Source organism: Rhodamnia argentea, chromosome 1 (assembly GCF_020921035.1).
Source record: "Rhodamnia argentea isolate NSW1041297 chromosome 1, ASM2092103v1, whole genome shotgun sequence".
In the NCBI taxonomy this organism is placed as follows: domain Eukaryota; kingdom Viridiplantae; phylum Streptophyta; class Magnoliopsida; order Myrtales; family Myrtaceae; genus Rhodamnia; species Rhodamnia argentea.
In genome coordinates, this window is record NC_063150.1 from 11876287 (window position 1) to 11900527 (window position 24241).

The following is a 24241-nucleotide window of genomic DNA, read 5'->3' on the forward strand; positions in this document are numbered from 1 at the left end:
TCTTGGGTTAATATTACGAAAAACCTTAAACTGGTATACCTGTGATAAATTTACCCTAAAAACTCAAATTGGTACATTTGTGACAAATTTACCCCAAACCGGTACACATGTAACAAAGTTATCTTCCATTAGTTTTCCTTCAATTTAAGCGTTAAATTACTGAGTTGGATGGCACGTTACGGTTTACGGGTGTACCATTTTGGGGTTTTTTTTTTATCTTTATTTGTCACAAATGTATCAATTTTGAATTTTTTCAACATAGGGTAAATTTGTCACAAATGTATCAATTTGGGGTTTTTCGTGGTAAAAAAAAATTTAGTTTAGGGCAAAATTTATCACAGATGTGCCAATTTAGGATTTTTGGTGATAAAAAAATTTATTTATGGTAAATTTATTATAAATGTACCAGTTTATGATTTTTTGTAGTATTAAACCTTTAATCTTTGTGCTTAAAATATTGTAGCCACTAATATCTGACTTTTTGTTTAATGCGGAATGCCTCAAAGGTATAGAAACATTAAGATTTAAACCTGGATTGGTGCAGTTGATCGGGGCATCGAGAGTTTTCTACTTAGAAATTAGACGTATCCGTTCAAACCTTATTAATTGCATGCAAATTGCTATCTATTCGTTAAGGCCGCATACGCAACTGAAGCCCTGAACTTAATTGATTCGTAACGCTTGTACGGTGTTCCATAGGCGTTCAGGTAGCCAGACCGGGATTTTAATAGTTCAATCTACTTGAAATCACGTAAGAACTCATCAATAATGTTTTTGGCAAGCAATCGTCTTACTATTAAACAAACCGAACCTGTCCCTGGCAGGCTGGCACAAATCGGGTGAACAATTCCTGTATTCTGAAGCTGTTAATTAATATGATAGGATAGTTGAACGAAACATCATGCCACGCGAAAAAGTATGGGAAATCAAAACTATTGGTAAAAATTATCATTGAGGTAACCCAGAGAGTTTTTCTTATAAATACGTCGTTAGAACTAATATGACTATTTAAAAGATTATTGGAGGGTATTTGAATAGACAATATGCTTTGATAATGTGATAATGGATCCAAATTTTCTTTTGCCAAACAATATTTAGTTTTATCTTCTACGTAACACGACAAACTGTAATTACTTCAACTTTTCATGAGACACAATCCGAAGCTACATTGCAGCACCATAGCTTGGGGATTGCCAGTTTACGGAAGAAAGTATTTAGATTTGACATGAAAAGTTACATAATGCTTTAGAAATCCTAGTATTATCCGATCTGACTGGACATAATAATCGAATATGGAATCATCAGAAACCTGAGCGAAGCTGCAACGGAGCTATATCTGAGTAAAACCTGCCCTTTATCCAATGGAAGGTAAACCATGGATGACTTAAAACCTAGACTGAAAACGTACTCTAGAGTTGAGGAGGCAGAACCAGGAATGACCCGAACCTGAAAAATCCCAAATTCAACAAAACTTGATCCTCATGTTTGCCACCTCTAGATAGTCCGCACATCCTTCCTCGGTTGTCAAAGATGTTATATGGCATCAATTGCATATAAGATATGGTCAAGGAATGAATGACCAAGCCTGATGCATGATTTCATCATCAATGAAAGGACGCAGAGACCACATAGTGCAATAGGTTTCTAACTCTCCGGATGATAGCTTCAGATTCAGAGCAGTTGCAATTTTTTCCTGCAATGAGAAATCGAGGATTTACCACTGGAAATAGGTATTGATACATATAAGAGACATGACAATGTACATAAAATCATTAACAATTTTTTCAGCAAAAAGTGATGGTTTGATACCTGCATGACAAAGTCTTGTTTAATCATACTGTAAATAATACCCATCATGGTAGCATACTCTGTGAGATCAGGTCTCCCAGAATCAGATGATGCAGTTCCCTCCTGAATGAAGTATAGAGAATTTAGAATCTAAAAATGGAATAACATGAACGGCCAATGAAAGAAAAATCTGAGTAGAAAAAGTGCAAACCAGGTTGCAACCGATCGGTACTCATTTCTCCATTTGCATGTATGCATAAATTACATAGATGAAGATATGCTATTTACAAATGAATGTTGCATCCTGGGAAATAATTCTATACATGAGTTTGTATCAACTTTTTAAGTATGATTTCAGCAGCAATGCCGTTGGTACATGTAACACTTGTACTGTTTCATACACTAAAATTCTTCTATTGGACATTTCAAAAGTACAATGAAACCAGCAGGGCAGATCACAAATGTAGATCAGGACATTGGCGTCATAAGGAAATTAACAGATGATTAGCACCTTAATGTCACAGGTAATTATCAAAAAGATATGCCATTTCAAGTACTCAATATCCTGTCCAACATTCTCTTCCCAAACAAGACAGTTAAGACTGTCCCACTCGACAATGACAACAGACCCATGCTACTAACCAAATGAAAAAGGTTTCTCGTTACCACTAGGCCTTGAGATGAAATGGTTCACCTTAGAAAAAATAACTTGCAAGTTGGACTACAAGTATATTATTAGAAAAACCCAAATAACTGCACATTAAATAATATTAGCTGTGGATCAAATCGTTCAACATGAAAGAATGCGTGACCAAGTTATAATATTTAGATAGCCTTGAATGCTGAAATTTCCAGCTTGGTTCTACTTATGCATGTGTTTGTTGGTTTGATATTGTTTTAAAATTAGTTAAATGACAAATCAAATACTGATCCAGCAGAGGTACATCATGCAACATGTAACTCATCGACCATGCAGAGCAAAAGATTGCATACAAAACTTATGTCTGAATACATAAGATAATCTGTAGTTAAATTTAGAAGAAAAGAGGGTAGGTCCTCTCTGTTTGAAAATGCACATGGAAGAATGCAACAAGATATTCATGCATCAAGAAAAGGAATGCTGTCTAAAGACAAATGATATGAATTTCTCACTCAGAGATAGAATAGCATTTGGAGCAACAACAATAAAGAAAAGGTTAAGCCCACCTTGTCGGCACTAATCACTTCCCCCATCAATTTATCATCAATGTCTTCATCCTGAGATGGTAACAAATACTCATTCGCAGCTTCTAAGACCTTGAGTACATCCTCTAGATGACCCTCAAGTTCAATCAGTATAGTTTTGGCTGCAGCAACAAATTGGAAAGCTGCTTACATAAGTGATAATTTCTTTCTAATTTCCAGTATAGAAGGAACTGCATTTTGTGGCGCAGGAAAATAAGAAACAGCAAAATAGGGCAAGCGTTGGAATCCCCATCACCTATATCTTTCTTCCTTTGCTCCTACTCTCTACATCCTCCCCTAACTAAAAACTAGAGTAAAAATCTGGAAAACCAAAAATCCCGAAAGGTGTCACCATAAAATACACAAAGCACTTGCATCTGCACAACGGCAACGACAAATATCACCACCACTACAAAAAAGTAAGCCTTATCCCATAATTTGGGTCGGATATATGAAACTTTTATGCCATTTCACCCTGACTTTGTATAAGGTTTAAATGCTACATGTATTTCCTTTTTTTGGGTTTATAAAAGCTCCATGTGTTTTAAGAGAGAAAACATCAAGTTGCCAAATTTCCAGTAACTCCATGCCACTTTTTTGCCAACTAAAACAAACAAAATGCAGGCAGATCAATATATAAAAAACCTTTTAAGCAGCATGCATTAGATTAAAAAAAAGAATTATTTTGGACAAAGGTTTGGCATTAATTAACAAAATGGTCATCAATCTGACTAAGTAGTGGAAAACGCCGATCAGAAAACTTCACATCATACACAACTTAATATCAAAATTGTAGTTGGAAAGAGAAATCAACAGAAATGCTTAGGGGACTAAACAAGGTCTTTTATAAAATTTTGATGTATTAGAGATGTAAAGGACTGGTCATAACATGATTACACCTAAAAAAAAGGCATTTGAATTGTGCCCTCCATTGCAAAAAATACATCTATAGGAGATTAGAATATCCTAGATTTTGGTCAATCTCAACAAAAGCTTGTCGTTTTGATCAGATCATGATGCATGTGTTAGAGATTTAAAACTTCAGCTATGGTGTAATTTGGACAAAATCTCAACTGAAACATGCATCTGAGTTATGCCCTCAATTGGGAAAAGTACACATAACAGAAGATTAGGATATCCTAGATTTTGATCCGTCTCAACAAAGTATGGTTAACTTTAGCTGAAGGATCCTACACTAAACTCGATGAAAACTACCCACAATGAAACATCAGATACCATTCTAAAGATAAATTTCTTGAGGAGCCTAGAGGTAATCAATGCTAACAAATCCCATAATCAACCAAAAATTGATTATGTACTCAACGAGAGAAGCACATTGAAAAATATGTATTATTTCTTGCATACAGGTTTCAAAGTCAGATTTTATGTAATAAACATTACCTGTATTCACAAGGCCATGAAGACCAAGTACACAAGTACGTACTTCTGTATGCACATTAAAGGAAAACAGAAGACTGTCACAGTCAGTTCAGGCACAAAAATGACATCAAATAAGTAGGAAATAGTGGCTGAAATGAGATAACATCTAAGATATATTTACAAATCCTCAAGTCTGTAGGCTATTTACTGTTGCTATTTTGACAATGATGCTCCACTGAAATATAATATCACCAATTAGAATAAGCACATAAATTTATATGTGGAAGAGACGCCAAATATCTAATTAATTAGAGTGTTCACGGAAGTTTCAAGCTAAGCAGAAAATGCATTGGAAAATACAGCATCCACAAAGATGAGGAGGGATGTGCAAATGTCAGCACAGGGTATTGAGGGATGGTGGTCTATCTATTGTGCTGCATACAGTAGTTAGATCAAAAGTTGAGCCACACCATTTCAGGAAATTGAAAGAGTTGTGGCCTACACTTTGTCAAACTCTGGGACCCATCATTGGCATGGATACATCCAGCGTTGAAGTATGATGTGAGCCTCTCTGTTTCGTTAGCTTTGATAATATTCTTGAGTAAAATAGAACTTCCGTCTAAAGCAGGCCGTCGAAGCAATTCTACAGAAAGATGAAGAGAGAACCCTTGAGGATGCCAGAATGATATTGATGTTGACATAAGAAGAGGAAGAAAATAATGAACTCTAGATATTCAACCTAGCCCTTGTTGAAAGCTCACAAGAAACCTGCTTCCTGCAGCTGCCGCTTCATCAAATTTTGTGACCCTATCAAATGAAATGCTGACCCACTTCAGTATTTGATCAGGTAAAAGAATACAACCTGCCTTTCGATATTTGGCTACTCGAGAAGCATATAGAATTCAGACTTGTATGCTTAATGGAGCACTGTGACAAAAGTAAGTTCACTGAAGTAGGATAGTCAATGATGAATAAGCTGAAAATTCTCGAAGACATTATTATATGCATTCTTATACTTTTAGTTGTGATATGGAGTCCCACAAGACAAGCATAGCGATGAAATGAAAAGGCACATGATGCGGAGAGACTCTCCAGAGGAAAATTTGAATTCTGACATATACAACAAAAATCAGTTACCAAGGGGATACCTAGCCATAAAACTTTTGTAAATCAGTAACATCTTCTCCATCTCAGAATCTGATCTCTCATTGTCGGTTGCCATTCTGTCCAACAACATCCTCATTAAGCAAAGAATGACCAAATTCAGGGATCAGATGATACATTAGTCGCAAAATAAACTTCCAAAAGCAGAATTTCAGGCAATCTGAACTATCAATGTTGGTAACAAGACGGTACACACTCAAAAAGAAGAAAATAAGAACAAATGAAACAGCACAGCCAGAGATGGTCCAGTCCTCAGCCTTCTTCGGGGTCTAAGTGGTTTGTAGTCTTCTCTCACAGCCAAGCTAACTCTTTCTCCAAGGACTGTCCAATTATGAGCCCCATAAAAATCTCTAGAACTTGTTGGGCTACCTTGGACCAGTGGTTCCAAAAAACAAGCCCTTTTGTAGATTGTGGAGTATACATGCATGCTCAAGGTTCTGTAGACAAATGGGAACAATTGCAAAACTGACAGGGAAAAAATTCCAAGCCATGTAGGTCAGCCCAGTAAGTAAGATGCAGGAAATTATTTAACTAGAAATTGGTCAATTGAACATCAACATTCACATCTGAATGCGAGTCATCAAAAAGGTTGAAAAGTTGAGCTCAACTCAACTTATATCAGCTCAAGTGCAAGAACTAGTTGATTCCTTAAATTCGTACCAACAAAATCATAATAGCTACCAAAAAGATATTCATACTTCCCTCAAAATACAGAAAACATATATAATAGATACGCGAAGCAGATCATCTAAAGAAAAAATGTAAGGATACTGGCTTGTGTTGTATTTTTACAAATCTGAGTAGATATACACAATCCGTTTATAAATTTTATAGCCTGAACCTAATTAACATAGACCTCTTATGTTGCCTCGAATCTTCTAAGATTATTTGGGGTTCCTTGTTTAGGAATAACTAAAAAACCAAACAATCTCCTTTACGTTTTCAGGCTACTAACTTTGAACCATATTTATTATCATCACGAGTTTTATCCAAGTCTTAGGTGACTCGGTTGAGTCGCCAAATTTGATCACATTATGGTTTCGATACCAAAAATCATCATAAGAGGAGACTTCAAAGTAGCCCTGGTTCAAACTAGACCCATGGACAGATGTAAAGGAGACAAGAAAGAATCACCGGAGTATTAATCAACTAACGCCAACAAATCATCAAACAGTTGGCGGGCGAGAAAGCCGCAGGCATACATCACCTCTCACGAAATTCAACAAGTAATTCAATTCAGAGTGCAAAGAATCGGCAAAGCTCTTATTGATCACCATCAATCCCACTTCTAACAAAGGAGGCCAAAATTAAATCAAGAAAGAAAACATCCTTCATCCGTGTCCCAGAAGAGGAAACAGAGAGAGAAATTCACCGAACTTCTAACGTTAAAAAGATCGAAGAACTCACGTGGGTAATCACCAGATGGTGTCCCGCTCTGGCTGCACCAAACTGGACCAACAAGCTTTAATGGAGATGGAGCTTGTAACAATCCCAAAGTTTGAAAATTTGGAGAGAGAAGAAGAAGAAGAAGAAGCAGCAGCTGCCAGCAGCAGCAGCAGCAGCAAGTGACGGCTCGTGGGTTTACTGCTGGGGAGAATGTTTGGGGAATTACGGCCACAAAAAAGATAAAATTGTCATCAATTACTCAATTGCAATTTAAAGTGGTGACCCAAATTTCTTTACTTTCATTCTATTTCTCTATAAGATTTAGTTGTCATAATTAACAATTTCACATGTTTTCTTTTTGTCAATTGTGGATTTTCTATGTATAGGAAAGGTACCATGTTTCTTTTTAGTGTTACATTTCTTCTATAGAAATCAATTTTCTTGAAAAGAGAAATTTTCAAGAAACTGATTTTTTTTCTACGTTGTCGAGCAAATTTACGACTAATAGTCAAGAAAAACTTGAAAAAAAAAATTACATACAATATTCTTTAGGGTTAATACCACGAATGACTCTAAATCTATACACCAACCATACAAAATTCCAAACTCATACACCTATGACAAATTTACCTTCCGTTAGTTTGCGTTAAATTTTCTTGTCAAATTGCTAAGTTAGATAATATGTGCCAGCTGATGAGTGTACAAATATGGGGCTTTTACCCTCTGTTTGCCAAAGGTATACCAGTTTGAAGTTTTTTGTGATAATAACCCAATTCAATGAAAACTAAATTGCGGTCAAAAAATGAAAACTAAATGAGGTTAAATTTGTCATAGGTATACTAATTTGGGATTTTTGGTGGTCAAAAATTAATTTGGAATAAATTTATCACATGTGTACCGGTTTGAGATTTTTTGTAGTAAAAAAATTAGTTTAGAGTAAATTTGTCACATGTATACCAGCTTAGGATTTTTCGTTGTATTAAACCCTACTCTTTAACATAATCATTTATTTATTTTCAGTTCCTTTCAATGAAGATTTCCCAAAATAAAATCAGATTTACATGCTTTCGTACAGCCTCTTGAACTAGGGGTATGTCGCTTACAAGTCGATTAAACACACTATGCGAATCACAAGTCGATTCAAGACACTATGTGAATCACAAGTCGATGACATAGGAGCCGAAACTCCGATGATTCACCCCGGGCGCGAGACATTACTATATAATCTTATCCGGCGGTAGCCATCCGAAGATGACGTAGAGTCTACCTTCCCCACCATCGCATCCTAAGTTGTGAGAAAATAGTTTTCTTCCCTTCTTCTCGGGGAATGCCTCCTAATTTAACGTCCTAGAGTTTAAATGGAGTAGTTTAAGGACCTTAATTAGGTCCATCATCATTCCTATAATAACTTATCTATTCTTCGTCCCTCTTATCTCAAAAGCTCACTTTCTTGTTGAATTATTTATTTGCTAGTTTCATCAGTCTTGTCGCACCACCCTCCCAAGCAGTCATGTCGAGGAAACAACGGGCTTAGAGGTAATGCCAAAGGCGAATTGACGGTTCACAAATGGCTTGGATTCTTCCAAACTCTTATTTCATGTGATGTTTAAAATTAAATTGGAATAAATCCATCTATGAAGTTCAATTTAACTAGAAGCCGCCACTAATCTAACAAAGATTGGCTAGAAACCAGGTGACGTATGAGAGTATACCCCACTTCCTTCGCAACCAGAGATCTTGGGTCGAGGATGTGATTACATTAATTGTTAGCCGGTGCTCTTTCGGTACCCTAACTTGATTGATTTGTTACCTGAGTGATTCGTGAAATCTTCCACCATTTATTAACCATACCATTAAATGATGTCCAAGCATGAGTGCACAATCAAAGGAAAGTATATGGTCACAATTAATGCGATAAAAGTAAAGTTCAAGAAAGTAAATTCAACGAGTCACCACGTATATGATATACATGGCCTTGTTATCAAGTCTCAAGACAGTAACCTCATGAGCTAAGTTCAAATGAATCATGTCCAACAAGAAAAACCCAGAAAGGATTAACAAACATTGTATTTGAAATCATGTTCAGGTCATGCATACATTGTTTGGTTTTTAGTTAAAATGATACCAAATACTCGATATATTGAACATAATGGGGCTTCACTTTTGCTTTGGGCATCAAGGTTTTTCTATTTCTCTAAGCAGTTTATTTAGCACTTTGATTTATTGAAGGTTAAATTATTTGGTGCACCCACATAATCACCTCTCACATGTTAGTGGCTTAAGATTAAAACTAACCAAGATTGGTAGCAAAATATTTTTGAATAATAGAAAAGGTATTGAAAAGGTGTTGCATTAATTTAGCATAGCCAAGTCCCGATATCCATGAAATCTCTTGTTTGCAGAAGTAAAATGTTCTCCCGCATTTTACTTGGGTTTTTAATTGACCCTTAATAGATTTGTGGTGATTCCATAATGAATTGATTCGCATGTTTAAACAATTTTAGTTAAAACCTCAAAGTCATGATTGGTCTAGGTTTAGGAGAGCTCACGTTAAATGCTAGTGATTGCCTTAGAAAAATCTTCGTTCCGTGTAGTAATTTATTGGCTTTCTCTTGATGGTTCACCTCGTGGAAGGTCACGACAGCCTTTTTAGTAAAAATGTGTCACTAGCTGTCGATCTCGTTGAGATAATAACACGAAAATGCTAACGGATCTTGTAAATAAGTCAATTGAAAATCACTAGATGTATAAAAGAGTTACAATAAAGGATACCGGAGATTTACGAGATTCAGTCCGAAAGTCGGTACCTATGTCCATAGAGAGAGCCAGCAATATAATTTGTAATGGGAGAATCGGAATTACAATCGTTCGTACGATCCAGTGATTCCCATACCCAAATTAAGCCTAAAGCAAACTCACAAATAATATTTCATAATCTCTCACAAAAAACTCACTAAAAAAAGAGAAACTCGTCTTGTTTGCTCTAGAAACAGGTGAACCAAGAGCGCCTTTGACGTCCTTTTCTTCGTTTTCTGTGCGGCTTATTTTCTTGTGCGGCACCAAGAATTCTCGTCCCGCTGGTTTTGCCCTCTCTGTTTGTGCGGCTACAAGAAAAGAAACCCTTCGTTTCCTTTTATTTATTTCTTTCTTTTTCTAACTTCACTTGGCACTACACTTTCACTGAAGAAGGCCTCCCCACTCCGTGGTCAACCGGTCAAACAACAATGAAAGAAGGAACACAGAATCTTGGGATATCTTTTTTCAAAGGTAATAACAAATCTGACATATATAACCAATAAAATCCACGCCTAATTATAATTGCAATCAAGATCGGTTTATATCCTTCAATCGGGTTCTGTAAAAGCTCAAACTCGAGACATAATTTAATAAATTTTTCTACAGCAAGCAAGCTCAACATGGGAGCAACTGATGCATGCAATTTTCAAGGACTCGTTTCTATTAACATAATCTTCTTTTGAAGTTAGGAGATCATTTATTGTTAACGTTAGCTACACAATCTTTGTTAGTAGTTATTTGTCGGTATTTCTTAGATCTTTCTCTTTTTTTAATTTACTGATTGTGTATTTTGGTTGGCCTTCATGATCTCTTAGTTTGAATTGTGGATGCCTTTCATCATCTTCCTATTGTGAATAGGATTCAAAAGCCAAACTATAGATGAACCACCTTTTGAATCTCAAGTTTTGCTGTGTAATGGTTTTTTCAAAAGAGTTAGTCCAAGCAAATGAATTGTCCAATGTCATTTATTTGCAAGCCTTGACAAATTATCAAGCAACTACCTTTTATTTTATTGAGCAAAAATCACTAATTTACAAGCTTTGAAAAAGAAAATCTATATGCAGTAATCCACCATTACTAATGACAAACAAAAATGGACGAAGGAATTTATAAGTTATTTCCTCTGTACGAACACCAAGTGGCACTCCAATCTCATTCTCATGTGACAACCGCGATGAAACTCTCTTATAATTTGAAAACGAAACAAGTTCAATGCCGCCATAACAACCTCCCAAGTAGTCCCACATTTACCCATAAAGGTTGTAGTGCCACATTTTACATTTTCTTGAAAAGGATAGCTCGTATCACTTAAAATTATTAGACTGAAAAAAAAAAAAATTGTTTATCGACAATAATTTATGTATAAAATTTTTCTCGGACAATGAAAATATTTTTCTCATTTACTTTCAAGCAATACCTGCTATCACTCTCCTAAAAAATGATTGTTCGTATTGCTTAAAATAATTAGCCAATTAAAAATATTCTCATTATTGATAACAATTTATGTCTAAATATTTTCTTAAATGGTAAAATATTTTTCATTCAATCATTTTTGTAAGCGATACAAGCGATCGTTTTTGGAAAAATATTTTTTGAATCATTCACTTTCTACGAAACAAAATTCTGTTTTTTTATTACAAATAATAAATAATTTTGAAAATATTTTCCTAAAATGGATTGCTTGTATTGTTTAAAATAATTAGTTAATATATATTTTTTGGCTATAGACAACAATTTACATCTAAATACTTTCGTGGATAATGAAAATATTTTTTGTCCAATCACTTTTGTAAGCGATACGGACAATCGTTTTAAGAAAAATATTCCTCAAATAATTTATTTTCCGTAAAAAAATCCTAAATTTATAGACCAATGTGAAGTCATCCCAAAAACAATTGATGCTATAATAAATGGAAGTTATCATTACTCTGTAATTCACCCTAAAGAGGTAATCTTATCCCTTCCAGAAAAGGAAAATTAGAGTATACATTGTTGTATTTCCATCTATGATTTGCGGTTAAAGGGGAAAACCGAGAATGAATAAGACTGCTCATGCCTGTACCTCCCAGAAAAGGAAAACTTGAGCATACATTGTTGTATTTCCATCTATGATTTGAGGTTAAAGTTGAAAATCAAGAAAGAATAAGACTACTCATGCCCAAAGGTATAAGATTACCTATTTAGGAGGAAAGAAAGCAAATAAGGATTCCCAACCCACATCAAACCCCTATATAGGGAATCTGGCCAGATTGCCATACTTGTAAACCTGTGACTAGCAATCTTTCTTTGGAAGCTAATTTGACACACCAAGCCACATTTGGGTGAAACTAAAGCCATTCTTGATCTAATAACACATCCATGGTGAACTTGTGACACCAAGTAGATGTTAGGCACTACATATCTTCCCCCAGTCAGTGTTTTTTTTCTCCAAATGAATCCATCCACTACGTTCACAAAGATCATTTGTTCCAAAACCACACCACAAGGAAGAGAAATTGATCATGTCATAAACATAAAACAAGTTTCGGAATCAATCCGCAAGAATCACTGTAACAATCATCAAGATTATTGGGGTTGATTATTTGCATTCAAGTACTTTGAGCAACATCTCGCTCAATTCTTCCATCCTAGATGATTCTGCAATAGTTTGGTTGGATTGGTACAATATAATAGCATGAGGAAAGGATGTGCCTGGTTCCCCAAGCTGACCGGCCGGCTCTTTTTCTATGCTGGTATGGCCACTTGAGTCGGTCTTGTTGGTTGGTAGGAAGAGAAGAACACGCCTCCAATTTATATTTTTGATGGAGATTAGTAGACCTCCTAAGATCATAGGAGCCATTTTTCCAGGCATTGCTCGTGATTTTATCAAATGGTTAAGATGGTTTGATTCCAATTTATATTGTGGTGAAAGCTGCTTGAACCCACCGACTACGTGTTGCTCTCGGATTGGCTAACTAAATTGGATTCCATTTCTGACATTCTATATAAGAAATTTCTCCTCCAATTTGATTGGTATGTACTTTCTAACTTCTGTCAAGATAACTGCGATATTATGCCGAGACTAAAGCTAAGTTATGATCTTCAAGCGACTAAAGCAATGTTGAAATGTTGTAGTTTACTCTTAAAAGACATTGAATTGACCAAGCACGAAGTGATCTCTCTATGGATAGTTGAAGGGTTTATCGCATCGGAGTAAAATATTAAAAGTTCTGAAGCTGGAGGAATATATACTGAAAGGGGTTGGTTGAGAGATTGTTCTTGCACGACATGGAAGAGGATATCCATGGATACGTCTGGTCATGCCAAATACATGATCTAATGCACTAACTCTTAAGGGCCGTATCTTCAAAACATATCATTGTGAGTTCTCAATTGTCAAGCACATAAATGGAAGCATCTCTCATGCACTTTCTGTTATCTGATCAAGAAGATTTCGGAAACACTTTCTAAGGAAAAGAAATTAGGGACCAATCCCCTCTTGGGGTACCAAAGAATGGTTTCTATATATGAGTGTTGGGAGCAAACCGTAGAAATCTAATACCTTCATATGGGGAGATCGTCAAGAGGAAGTTCAGGTTCGAACTCGTCAACATATCTAGTTGGATCTACCTTCACTTAAAAGCTTAAGCTAGTGAGTTATGAGCTAACTAGGATATATGAACTACTCAATAGCACACTAGTTCTCATATGTGGGACATTTCAAATAAAGCTCACACATGCATCTTAACAACCTCTCTTCTTGTGAGCTTAATGCTAGGTTCGCTCTCGCTTAATTCAGGTATCCATTTGCATCTCCATGTCTCAACTTGAATCTTCACTTCATTGAATCTAGATTCAATGCTCATCTTCATCCCCATTTTTATTTTTCTACAGACCGAACCATGAAGGCTGCCTTCGAAACCACGTTTCTACTCCATAACGCCTACCTTGAAGGCTGCTTGGAAACACGTAGGTAACAATATTACGTCGTGACTTATTAACACCAACGTTGGAGTTATCTCACATCGGTTGTAGAAGGGACTAGTTGTCAAGTTATAAGTGTGAGGGAAAGCCTTACCCTTTGAGCTAGCTTTTAGAGTGAGAGGCCCAAGACTATCTAGTACTCGGATTATAGCCAATGGTTGTGGTTTCAGGCACATGTACATTATGGTGTAGCAACGTGGGCCTGTAGGGATGAAGTAGGGCTTTAATGGAGATGCAACTTAAGATAAATTGATGTAGAAGGATACTTGAATTAAGGGGGAGTAGAGCTCACATTGAGCTCCCATGTAAATGGGAGATTGTTGAGATGCATGTGTAAGTTGTGTTAGAGAAGTCCCACGTAGGAGAATTAATATGGTGTAGGGTAGTTAATACATCTAATTTAACCCATAACTTATTGGCTTAAACTTTTGAATAAAGATTGATCTAATTGGATAAGTTGAGGAGCTCGGATTTGCGGTCCCTCTTGACGATCTCTCCAGGTGTAGGTATTAGACTTCTGGTGCGCGCTCCCAACAACTAGTATCACAGCCTAGGTTATCAAAAAATCTGGACCAAACAAACGAAAGCGATATAGGTTATTGCTACTCTGACCCAGAGCTCAATGTGTGAGGGGGAAATTGTTGAAATCATTTCACATCAATTGTGGAAGGGTTTGGTGGTCAAGTTACAAGTGTGAGGGAAAGTCTCATCTTTTGAGTTAACTTTTGGAGTGAGAGATGCTTAAGACCACCCAACAACCAAAATAGATTTAAGGCCAACCAACGTACCTTTTCCTCTAATAATAATAATTGGTAGCACATAGCAAAAGGCTGTTACCTCATGAGGATATCACTAAGAGGGAGGTAAAGTCTGAGCTTGTCAATATATCCAATTCGATACACGTTCTCTAAAAAAGTAAAGTCAATGAGTTATGGGAAAACTACTATGTATGAACTACTTTATACCATATCAATTCCTCAATGTAGGATGTTTCTAACACAACTTACACGTGTATATTTGAACTTTTCAAATAATAAGGAGAGCTTGCAAGCTCTATGTTGCGAAGCAGTAGTCATCCATGAGTTGCCCGCACCTATAGGTGACTTAAATCATATGAGATATTATAAAATTTTGTACTGTAGCAAACTCAAGACTCATCCCCATTCCATTTGCAAGTTTTACAATCTACAGAGGTTTGAACCTCACCCCATGTTCCTCACTAGAATAATAGCCGAGTGGCACTGAAAACTTCAAGAATCTAAGGAGGCTAGACTTGAAATGGTGTACAAGCCTCATAAAACTTCCAACAGGCTTAATGATGCCGAATCTTCGGCATCTCCATTTATGCACCGTCTGTTGTATCTAGCAATATCAGCTAAATGGGGTGAATAGGTGATTTTGAGCAGTTTTGAAACTAAATGTGGAATTTAAACAAGTTCAAAATACAAACTAAGACAGTTTAAAAATCATTTCAAAATGTCACGTGCAAAGATCTAGGCACAGTAATGGAAGTTTAGAGTAGAGAGAATTGCACGCAATGTTTATAGTGGTTTGGGTTAGCAAGCCTACGTCTACCCTCTCACGCTAACGGTTAATTGGCTGAATTCCACTAAAAGATTTAATGGAGACTCTTACAGAACCTCTCAAAGATAAAATGTATAGCTCTCGAGAATATGTATGTGAATCCGAACAACTCAAGCACTTCGAAATTGTAAATTCTGATTTATCTTGGCTAGTCATCATGGATCTTCCTTTGATACTCCTTGACCCCCAAACTAGTCGTTGGACAGGTCTTCAAAGGATCTCTCTTCAATCATTAATTGAATGCCATCAATCGCGATTGAATGAGACTGTATCTAGCACTACAAAAAAACAAGGATTTAGCCATGGAAAATTAGCGAAGAAAATAATTCGTTGCTAATTTGCAACGAAACTAGCAATGAAAAAAACATTCGTTGTTATTTATGATGAAAATAGCGACTAAAAAATTTATCGCTAATTAGCGACAAAAATAGTGACGAAAAAAAATTCGTCACTAATTTGCGACGAAATTAGCGATGAATAACTTTTTTGTCACTAATTTGCGACGAAAAGTATATTTCGTCGCTAAATTAGCGACGAAAGAGCTATTCGTCACAAAATTAGCGACAAAAAAGTTATTCGTCGCAAAATTACAGATGTTGGTATAGCAATGAATCACATTTTCGTCGCTAAATTATCGACGAAAACTATGTTCGTCGCCACTTTTGCGACGAAAATGGAATTTCATCTCTAATTTAGCGATGAAAATGTGATTCATCGCTAAATTAGCGACCAAAAAAAAAAAATTCGTCGTTAAATTACAGATGTTGGTTTAGTGACGAAAATATATTTTCGTCGCTAAATTAGCGATGAAAACTACGTCTGTTGCAAATTTTGCCGCGAAAAATGGAATTTCGTCGCTAAATTAGCGACAAAAAAAATTCATCGCTAAATTACAGATGTTGGTTTAGTGACGAAAACCATGTTGGTCGCAAATTTTGCCACGAAAATGGAATTTCGTCGCTAAATTAGCGACAAAAAAGTTATTCGTCGCAAAATTACAGACGTTGGTATAGCGATGAATCACATTTTCGTCACTAAATTATCAACGAAAACTATGTTCATCGCCACTTTTGCCACGAAAATGGAATTTCATCTCTAATTTAGCGACGAAAATGTGATTCATCGCTAAATTAGCGACAAAAAAAAAATTCTTCGCTAAATTACAGATGTTGGTTTAGTGACGAAAATATATTTTCGTTGCTAAATTAGCGACGAAAACTACGTCTGTCGCAAATTTTGCCACGAAAAATGGTATTTCGTCGCTAAATTAGCGACAAAAAAAAATTCGTCGCTAAATTACAGATGTTGGTTTAGCGACGAAAACCATGTTTGTCGCAAATTTTGCCACGAAAATGGAATTTCGTCGCTAAATTAGCGACAAAAACAAAATTCGTCGCTAAATTACAGATGTTGGTTTAGCGACGAAAACCGTGTTCATCGCAAATTTTGCCATGAAAATGGAATTTCGTCGCTAATTTAGCGGCGAATATGATTTTCGTTGCTAAATTAGCAACAAAAAAAAAAAATCATCGCTAAATTACAGACGTTGGTTTAGCGACGAAAACATATTTTCATCGCTAAATTAGGGACAAAAACCATATTCGTCGCAAATTTTGCCACGAAATTGGAATTTCGTCGCTAAATTAGCAACAAAAAAAAAAAATTTCGTCGCAAAATTTGCGATGAAAAAGTGATTTGTCGCTAAATTACGGATGTCGGTTTAGCAACGAAAACAAATTTTCGTCGCTAAATTAGCGACGAACACCAATTTTCGTCACTAATTTTCGCTTCCCGCTCCTCTTAAAACATGGTGCTCCTGTTAAAATTTTCCCTTCCCCGCCCTTGTCTATAAAGCTCCCCTGCCCCTCTTCTGTCATTCCACTTGTGACTCCCTCTCTCTTCTCTCCCCATTGGCAAAGAAAAACGCTTGCTGCTCTCCGAACTTTGGAGTCTCTCTAAACGTCTCTCCCAACCACCTCCGGAAGAAGCCATCTTTCTTGCACGAAACTTTGGAGTCTCTCTCAACGTCTCTATTGATTGCGACTTTGGAAAGAGAACAGGACCGGGGAAATATTCTTATGATAAACTGGCTGTTGCAACAAGCAATTTTGATGAGAAAGGGAAGCTAGGAAAGGGAGGATTCGGGGGTGTTTATAGAGGTCGTTTGAAGGCTTCGGGCTGCGACCTAGCGGCTAAGAGGGTTTTGAAGGGATCGAAGCAAGGGATCAAGGAGTACGTTTCCGAAGTGAGGATCATTAGCCAACCGAGGCACCGGAATCTGGTGCAACTCCTCAAATGGTGTCACGAGAAGGGGGAATTGCTGCTCGTCTATGAGTTCATGCCGAACGGGAGCTTGGACCGGCACCTCACTACAAAAAAACAACATTTTAGCGACGAATTTTGCCACAAAAAATTCGGTAAAATCCGTCGCTAATTGATTTTTGCGACAAATTTTGCCACAAAAAAATTCGTGGTTAACACGGTGTCGCAAAATTTAGCGACGGAAATTTGACTTTTCGTCGCTAAATTTAGCTACGAAAATCCTAATTCGTCGCTAAATTTAGCGACAAAAATTTTATTTTGTCGCTAAATTTAGTGATGAAATTTTCTTTCATCACAAAATTTAGCGACGAAAATTTGATTTCGTCGCTAAATTTAGCGACAAACTTAGCTACAAAATCTATTTTCGTCGGTAAATTTAGCGACGAAAGTTCAAATTTTCGTCTCTAAATTTTGCGAAGCCGGATTAGCGACGAATTTTTTTTCGTGGCAAAATTCGTCGCAAAAATCAATTAGCGACGGATTTTGCTGAATTTTTTGTGGCAAAATTCGTCGCTAAAATGTCGTTTTTTTGTAGTGTAGGAAGATATAGTAGCCGTTGGAGTAGAGTCTGAACTTTTTAGATTCAATCACTCATACAACTAAATCCTTAGTTTCCATAAGTAGAGTTAATTCAAATCTTAAGCAAAACTTATTCATGGAAGGTAATATCCAATCGAAGATATTTTCCTGATCTGATTGGAAAAAAATCCCGTCAATCAAAGATTACAGACTTTCATAAATAAAATAGTCAAACTAGAAACCTACCAAACGTGGGTCTTCAAATCTGTAAGAAAGATATTGTATGATATGGACATAATTCAGAAGCAGTCTTCTAAAGTAGAGACTCTTTGAATTTGAATAGAGTAGAACAATGACTCTAAGCTCCAATAAAGTTCTTGTTGACATGTCACATAAATCTTCTTAAGATCAAGCCTTCAGAGGCAATATCATCCTCCATCTGAGTACAAGATTTTAATATCTCAGAAGCAAATATGTGACAACTCCACTTTGAGTCTAAACGCCAGATTTGGAACAATATAAGCTTTAGCTCACTTGCTCATTTCTGCAATATAATTATTATTTGTATTGAACAAATTCTTTACAAAAGAGAATAATTTTGTCAGAGTCAAAATATTCAGAAGGACGGTTTTCTCAACACTATCAAATTTCCAAGTGAGTTTGGAGGGCGTTTGTGCCGAAGGGGTCAATAGGACTCGAAAGATTGGAAGCAAAACCGGTAATCCTTCACTTGGAGCATGTGAATCAGTTGATTACACCGCTCTTGGTGCAAAGTCAGGACTAAAAGCCTCAGTGCTTGCTTGATGATTTGAAAGCAACCATTTCTTATATTAAACAAGAACCACAAAAGTGTCCATTCGTCTAATTTGTTCTCTTGCCTTCTTCTTTAACTCATCCAGTTTAAAAAATAATGGAACAAACAAAGTTCTGGTAAAAAAAAAAAAAAATCGAACAAACATAGTGCATGGTTGAAGTTGAACAAAAGAATGACAAGTTATGACTCGACAATACATCCTGTTCGTGTTAGTAGATTCCATTAAAGTTTTTAGAATAGTTGGGATTATGCTTTAAAAGTTTGTGGGGGACAGCGCACCAAAAAGAAACATGACACAACGTTGAATAATAAGCGATAAATTTACAAATTACAGCTATCATCACTTGGTATATTTTGTGAGTCATCCGGTGGCGTACCAATATTTGACTATACTAAATATTAGCCCAGTCAGAAATTTGCATTGTTGGCAAGATATATATCACAGTGTCAAATTTACAGAGGTGGACACATATTTAAATATAAGGAAACCATCCTACCATATTCGACTTATAAAAAAACATGCCATACTTTTAACCTTTACATCAAAACCAAAAATCTGCATTATTGACCTGAGTGTTATTTAAGGACAAGAAATTTCTCATATTTGCAAAGTTATAGAGGAGCACACAGATTTCTTTTCAATTTAAGTAAATGAAAGAAACCAACCTAACATACTTGAGTTATACAACACTTTTAATTCTTACATCTAAACCAGAAATTTACATTGTTGACCAGAGTGCCACTTAAGGATAAGATATATTGTATCATGTTGCTAAAGTTATAGAGTAACACACAGATTTCTTTCAAAGTTAAGTAAATATAAGGAAACCAACCTACCATACTTGAGTTATCAGAAACATGCAACAGTTTTAATTCTTACATCTAAACCATAGATTTACATTATTGACTCGAGTGCTGCTTAAGGACATGATATTTATCATATTGCCAAAATTATAGAGGAGCGCATAGATTTCTTTTTAATTTAAGTAAATAAAGGAAGCAACCAACCATACTCGAGTTATTAGGAACATGCAACACTTTTAATTTTGACATCTAAATCAGAAATTTGCATTTTAGACCCGAATGCCTCTTAAGGACAAGATACTTATCGTGTTGCCAAAATTATGGAGGAGCACACAGATTTCTTTCTGATTTAAGCAAATAAAAGGAAACCAATCAACCATACTTGAGTTATCAAAAACATGCAACACTTTTAATTCTTACATCTTTCAGAAATTTGCATTATTGACCCAAGTGCAACTTAAGGATAAGCTATTTATGATATTGCAAAAATTATAGAGGAGCACAGAGATTTCTTTCTGATTTAAGCAAATAAAAGGAAACCAACCTACCATACTTGAGTTATCAAAGACATGCAACATTTTTAACCCTTACATCTACATAAATAACTGAAGTTTACATCCCGAGAACCATTGTCTGCTATAATAAATGGTAGCTATCGTCATTTGATAATATCATAAGCAAATGGCCAGAAAGATGGCTCTTATGATTCTATGAGGTTTGCTGATCTCCATTAAAAATGTTAATTGGAGTCTGCTATTCACCTTCTCTTCCAGCCCAACAAGGCCTTCTCTTGTGGCCTTACGTGCACTGAGCAATTGCATATCAGCTTGGAGATTCAGGTACTTCCTTCCTCACGACATTAAGTTGTTCCAAGCCAACCAAAATTTTTGAGAATCAATAACTATCCTTGGGATTGTTGGGATTAATGATCTGCATTTGAGGGCTTTGATCACCAGCTTGCTCAATTCTTCCATCCTTCTCTTGTACATGGCCTTTCGTATAACTTAGGTTTCTCACTTTCTCTGAATTTTTTAGGTTTTGGAATCAATTCACAAGAATCGCTGTAACAATCCTCGGGATTATAGGGGTTGATTATGTGCATTTGAGTGCTTTGAGCAACATCTCGCTCAATTAATCCATCCTGGATTGATTCCATAACAGTTTGGTTGGCTCAGAACAATATAATGACATGAAGAAAGCATGTACCTGGATCTCCTAGCTGATCGGCAATTTTTTAGCGCACGTAAGGCCACATTCGATGGTCTTGTTGGGTGGGAAGAGGAGATGAATAGCAGGCTCCATTCAACATTTTTAATGGAGATCAACAGACCTCCTAAAACCATGAGAGCCATCTTTCCGGGCATTTGCTCAAGATATTCTCAAATGGTTACAATGGTGTGACATCAATAATCAGACAGCAGGCAATTTATTTTATGGTGCAAGCCGCTTGAACCCCACCGCCCACATCTTGCTTCGGGACTGGTTGACTTTATTCTTTTCCATTTATGACATTCCATATGAAAATTTTTGATATTTTCTCTTGTTAGTAGTGATAATTATCCTATTTGATCGGTATTCCCTTACTAATTTTCGTTAAGATACCATGGTTGAAGTCTTGATATTCATGCCCAAAGTGCAATCAAGTTCTCAAACATTTCGTTTAAAAGATAGCTTTAAACACTTATTAACAGGCAAAGACTTCTTATCCACACTAAATTAAGGCACTCTCTGCATATGTATTTTCTTTTTATTTGTGTTAACACCAAAAATAATTTGGTCATCCATAAACACATGCCCAGCACGTGAGCAGACACCAACACATGAATTGCACATGAGTACAGAAAAATCACGCGCCTGGCACATGAAATTTGCTACACGTAAATCGGTCTATCAACAAACATAAGGATTAACTCTAACATGTGCTAATCGGCATCTGTATTCACCAAACGCCGCATATTAAGTTGTCGAAATACATCGATGAATAATTGATGGCTGCCGATATGGGCATTGGTGATGAACATTTGAAAGAACATTCACCATTCTAAACCTCAAAGTATGTGTGACAGTTGAGCTCAGGGTCTCATATTTTGTAGGGAGTAGTTACTGCTTGAAAGTAAAAAATCGGGTAGCCACTGTGGACATCCTGCAATTGACGAGATAGTTAAGGTCAAATACACTCATTTTAGAGGGAACAGTTACCATTTGGAAATAAGATCATGAAACAACCACTACGATAAGAAAGAAGATCGCGGAGTAGTTAACATACAGCAGAGGCAATCACTTGACAACGTAGATGCGACACTTTGTGGAAGCATGTAGGAAACATGGAAGCAATCGATGGAGGTTATATGAAGAGATCAAACTGCCAGAAACCGTCAAGAGGCAGTTATCATAAAACCATTATATATACCGTCTTGTATTGCATTTTATCTTTTGTAGTTGTAACTTTCAAAGCGTTGTCGATTAAATTCTGCCTCTATCATGAGTATTGTGTCGTCGATTTAATTCCGGCATTGTTTATTTACATATGATTACATTATCGAGTATGTATTATCAAACCTTGTCATCGATTAAAATTTTGGCACGGTTTGTTTCTGTACATTCCTGTTTGAATCGAACTAGTTGTTGCTCAATTGTTTTTTACGTTTGCTATCTGGAGTTAGCCCAAGAACCTAGTCCTCTTTAATTAAAAGCAGAAAAATGATTTTTAGTGAAAGATATTTCATCGCGGGAGATATTTCCAGCAAAACAATCTGTCTATGATCTGAGTATATATAGGTTTTGCACTGCTCTTGTGGAAGCAATCCAAGGCCTTGGTATAGGCTTTCTGTTTTGAATTCTTTGCTCCTGTCCAGACAAATTTCCACTTGTAGCATTCTTAGTCGGACCAAAATCTTTCAACTCAAATCACGGATACTTTGTCATCAACATGTCAATCCAAGATATATTCTTGGTAGTAATCAACATACTATCCTCATAAAAAGTGACTATACAAAGGAAGTATCGGGGAGTTTTATCAAATAAGTGCACACGATTGTCAAGCATTTTTATCAGGGAATTTTATCAAATACATGAAACTGTTATAATTCCCGAGAAGTCACAACTGAGCATAACGTTGGAGAGTTGCTTACACCACAGCCTCGGACAGTACTCCAAATCATACATAGATTTCATGGCCGTCGCCGTGAGGGGAGTATACAATTGCACATCATGTATTATGCACAAAGGTGATTATGTGATGATGCATGTAACTTTCAGGATGGGTACTTATACGTTTTCAAGTTACAAACTACTAACATGATGCTAATTTGTCAGTCACCTTCTCTGTAAATGGTAACCCTATTACAATTTGTGGTTCTTACTAGTTTAACTTTAAGAAATAGGAAGAGGGCTTTTTATTTGGGATAGAGCTAGCAAATGTTCATATTGCTCTCATCGAGGATAACCAGCTGATCGTATTGAGACCAGCGTGGAAACCTGAGAAAACACATTTGTTTACTTAGGAGAAGAGCAAAAGAAAAACCCAAAAAGAACTTATAGACATTGCATCTAGAAATCATGTTTAGGTCATGCATAGATTGTTTGGTTTTTAATTAACATTTTGCCGAATACTTGATGTATTGCACATAATGGATACTCACTTTTGCTTTGGGCATCAAGGTTCTTCTATCTCTCTAAGCAATTTATTTATTGCTTTGATTTATTGAGTGTTAAATTATTTGGTTGCGCACTCGCATAATCACATCACATATGTTAGTGGCTTAGGATTAAACTAACTAAGATTGCTTGCAAAATAAGTTTGGAATAACAGGAAATGTACCAAAGCGGCATTAAATTAATCAACCAATTCTCGAGAAAATTGTTAAAAGAGTCTCAAATCTATTGCACTTTTGTCAATTCAATCATAAACCTTTTAATTTTGCCAATTCACTCTTAAACCCTTTGTATTTGTGTCAATTCAGTCCTAAATCTTTTTTTATGCTAATTAAATTATAAACCTTTTGCATTTGTGACAATTTAGTCCATTTGGAACCGGCATTGATAGGGCATTTTTAATAATATTTTAATATTTTTTAAGTTTTAAGTTTTTATTTTTTAGATTTTAATTATTTTCATTTTACTGTTCATCTTCTTCCTCCTTTCCATTTCTTTCTTTTTCTTTTTACCATTGATCTTCCTCCTCCTCCTTCGGCCACGAATGAGCAAAAGCAACAAAACCCTTCTTCCACTCCCTGTGAGTCGTGACCCTGACCCTTCTCTAGGTAGGTGACAGCTCGGGCAACACCGAGTAGGATGGCAAGTACGATGGTCAGGCCTGGACTCAAACCCATCCGACAGCTTGAGCTTCGACATTTCATGTTTGAGGTGAGCTTGACCAGCTTCCAGCTCTTGGATCTTCCTTAGGAGTTCCTTGGCCGATGGGTATCCATTCTAGGGTTGGCCAACCAGCGATATCGGTGAGACGGTGGGCAGTGAGATGGTGGGCGTAGAGAGATT

General features: G+C 36.3%; 1 protein-coding gene and 1 long non-coding RNA gene across 2 annotated transcripts; both read right to left on the reverse strand.

The window, feature by feature from the left end:
- Positions 1 to 1168: 1168 nt before the first annotated feature.
- Positions 1169 to 23481, reverse strand: LOC115747087. Its single transcript, XM_030683131.2, has 8 exons — positions 23476 to 23481; positions 5541 to 5630; positions 5132 to 5199; positions 4895 to 5035; positions 4414 to 4455; positions 2995 to 3134; positions 1810 to 1911; positions 1169 to 1693 (listed from the first exon to the last, which is right to left on the reverse strand). Exons 2-8 carry the CDS (start codon positions 5627 to 5629, stop codon positions 1565 to 1567), a joined length of 711 nt encoding a protein of 236 aa, XP_030538991.2. The 5' UTR covers position 5630; positions 23476 to 23481; the 3' UTR covers positions 1169 to 1564.
- On the reverse strand, positions 6341 to 7103 carry LOC125316701. Its single transcript, XR_007199793.1, has 2 exons — positions 6964 to 7103; positions 6341 to 6844 (listed from the first exon to the last, which is right to left on the reverse strand). It is a non-coding gene; the product is annotated as an uncharacterized LOC125316701 (long non-coding RNA).
- Positions 23482 to 24241: the final 760 nt, after the last annotated feature.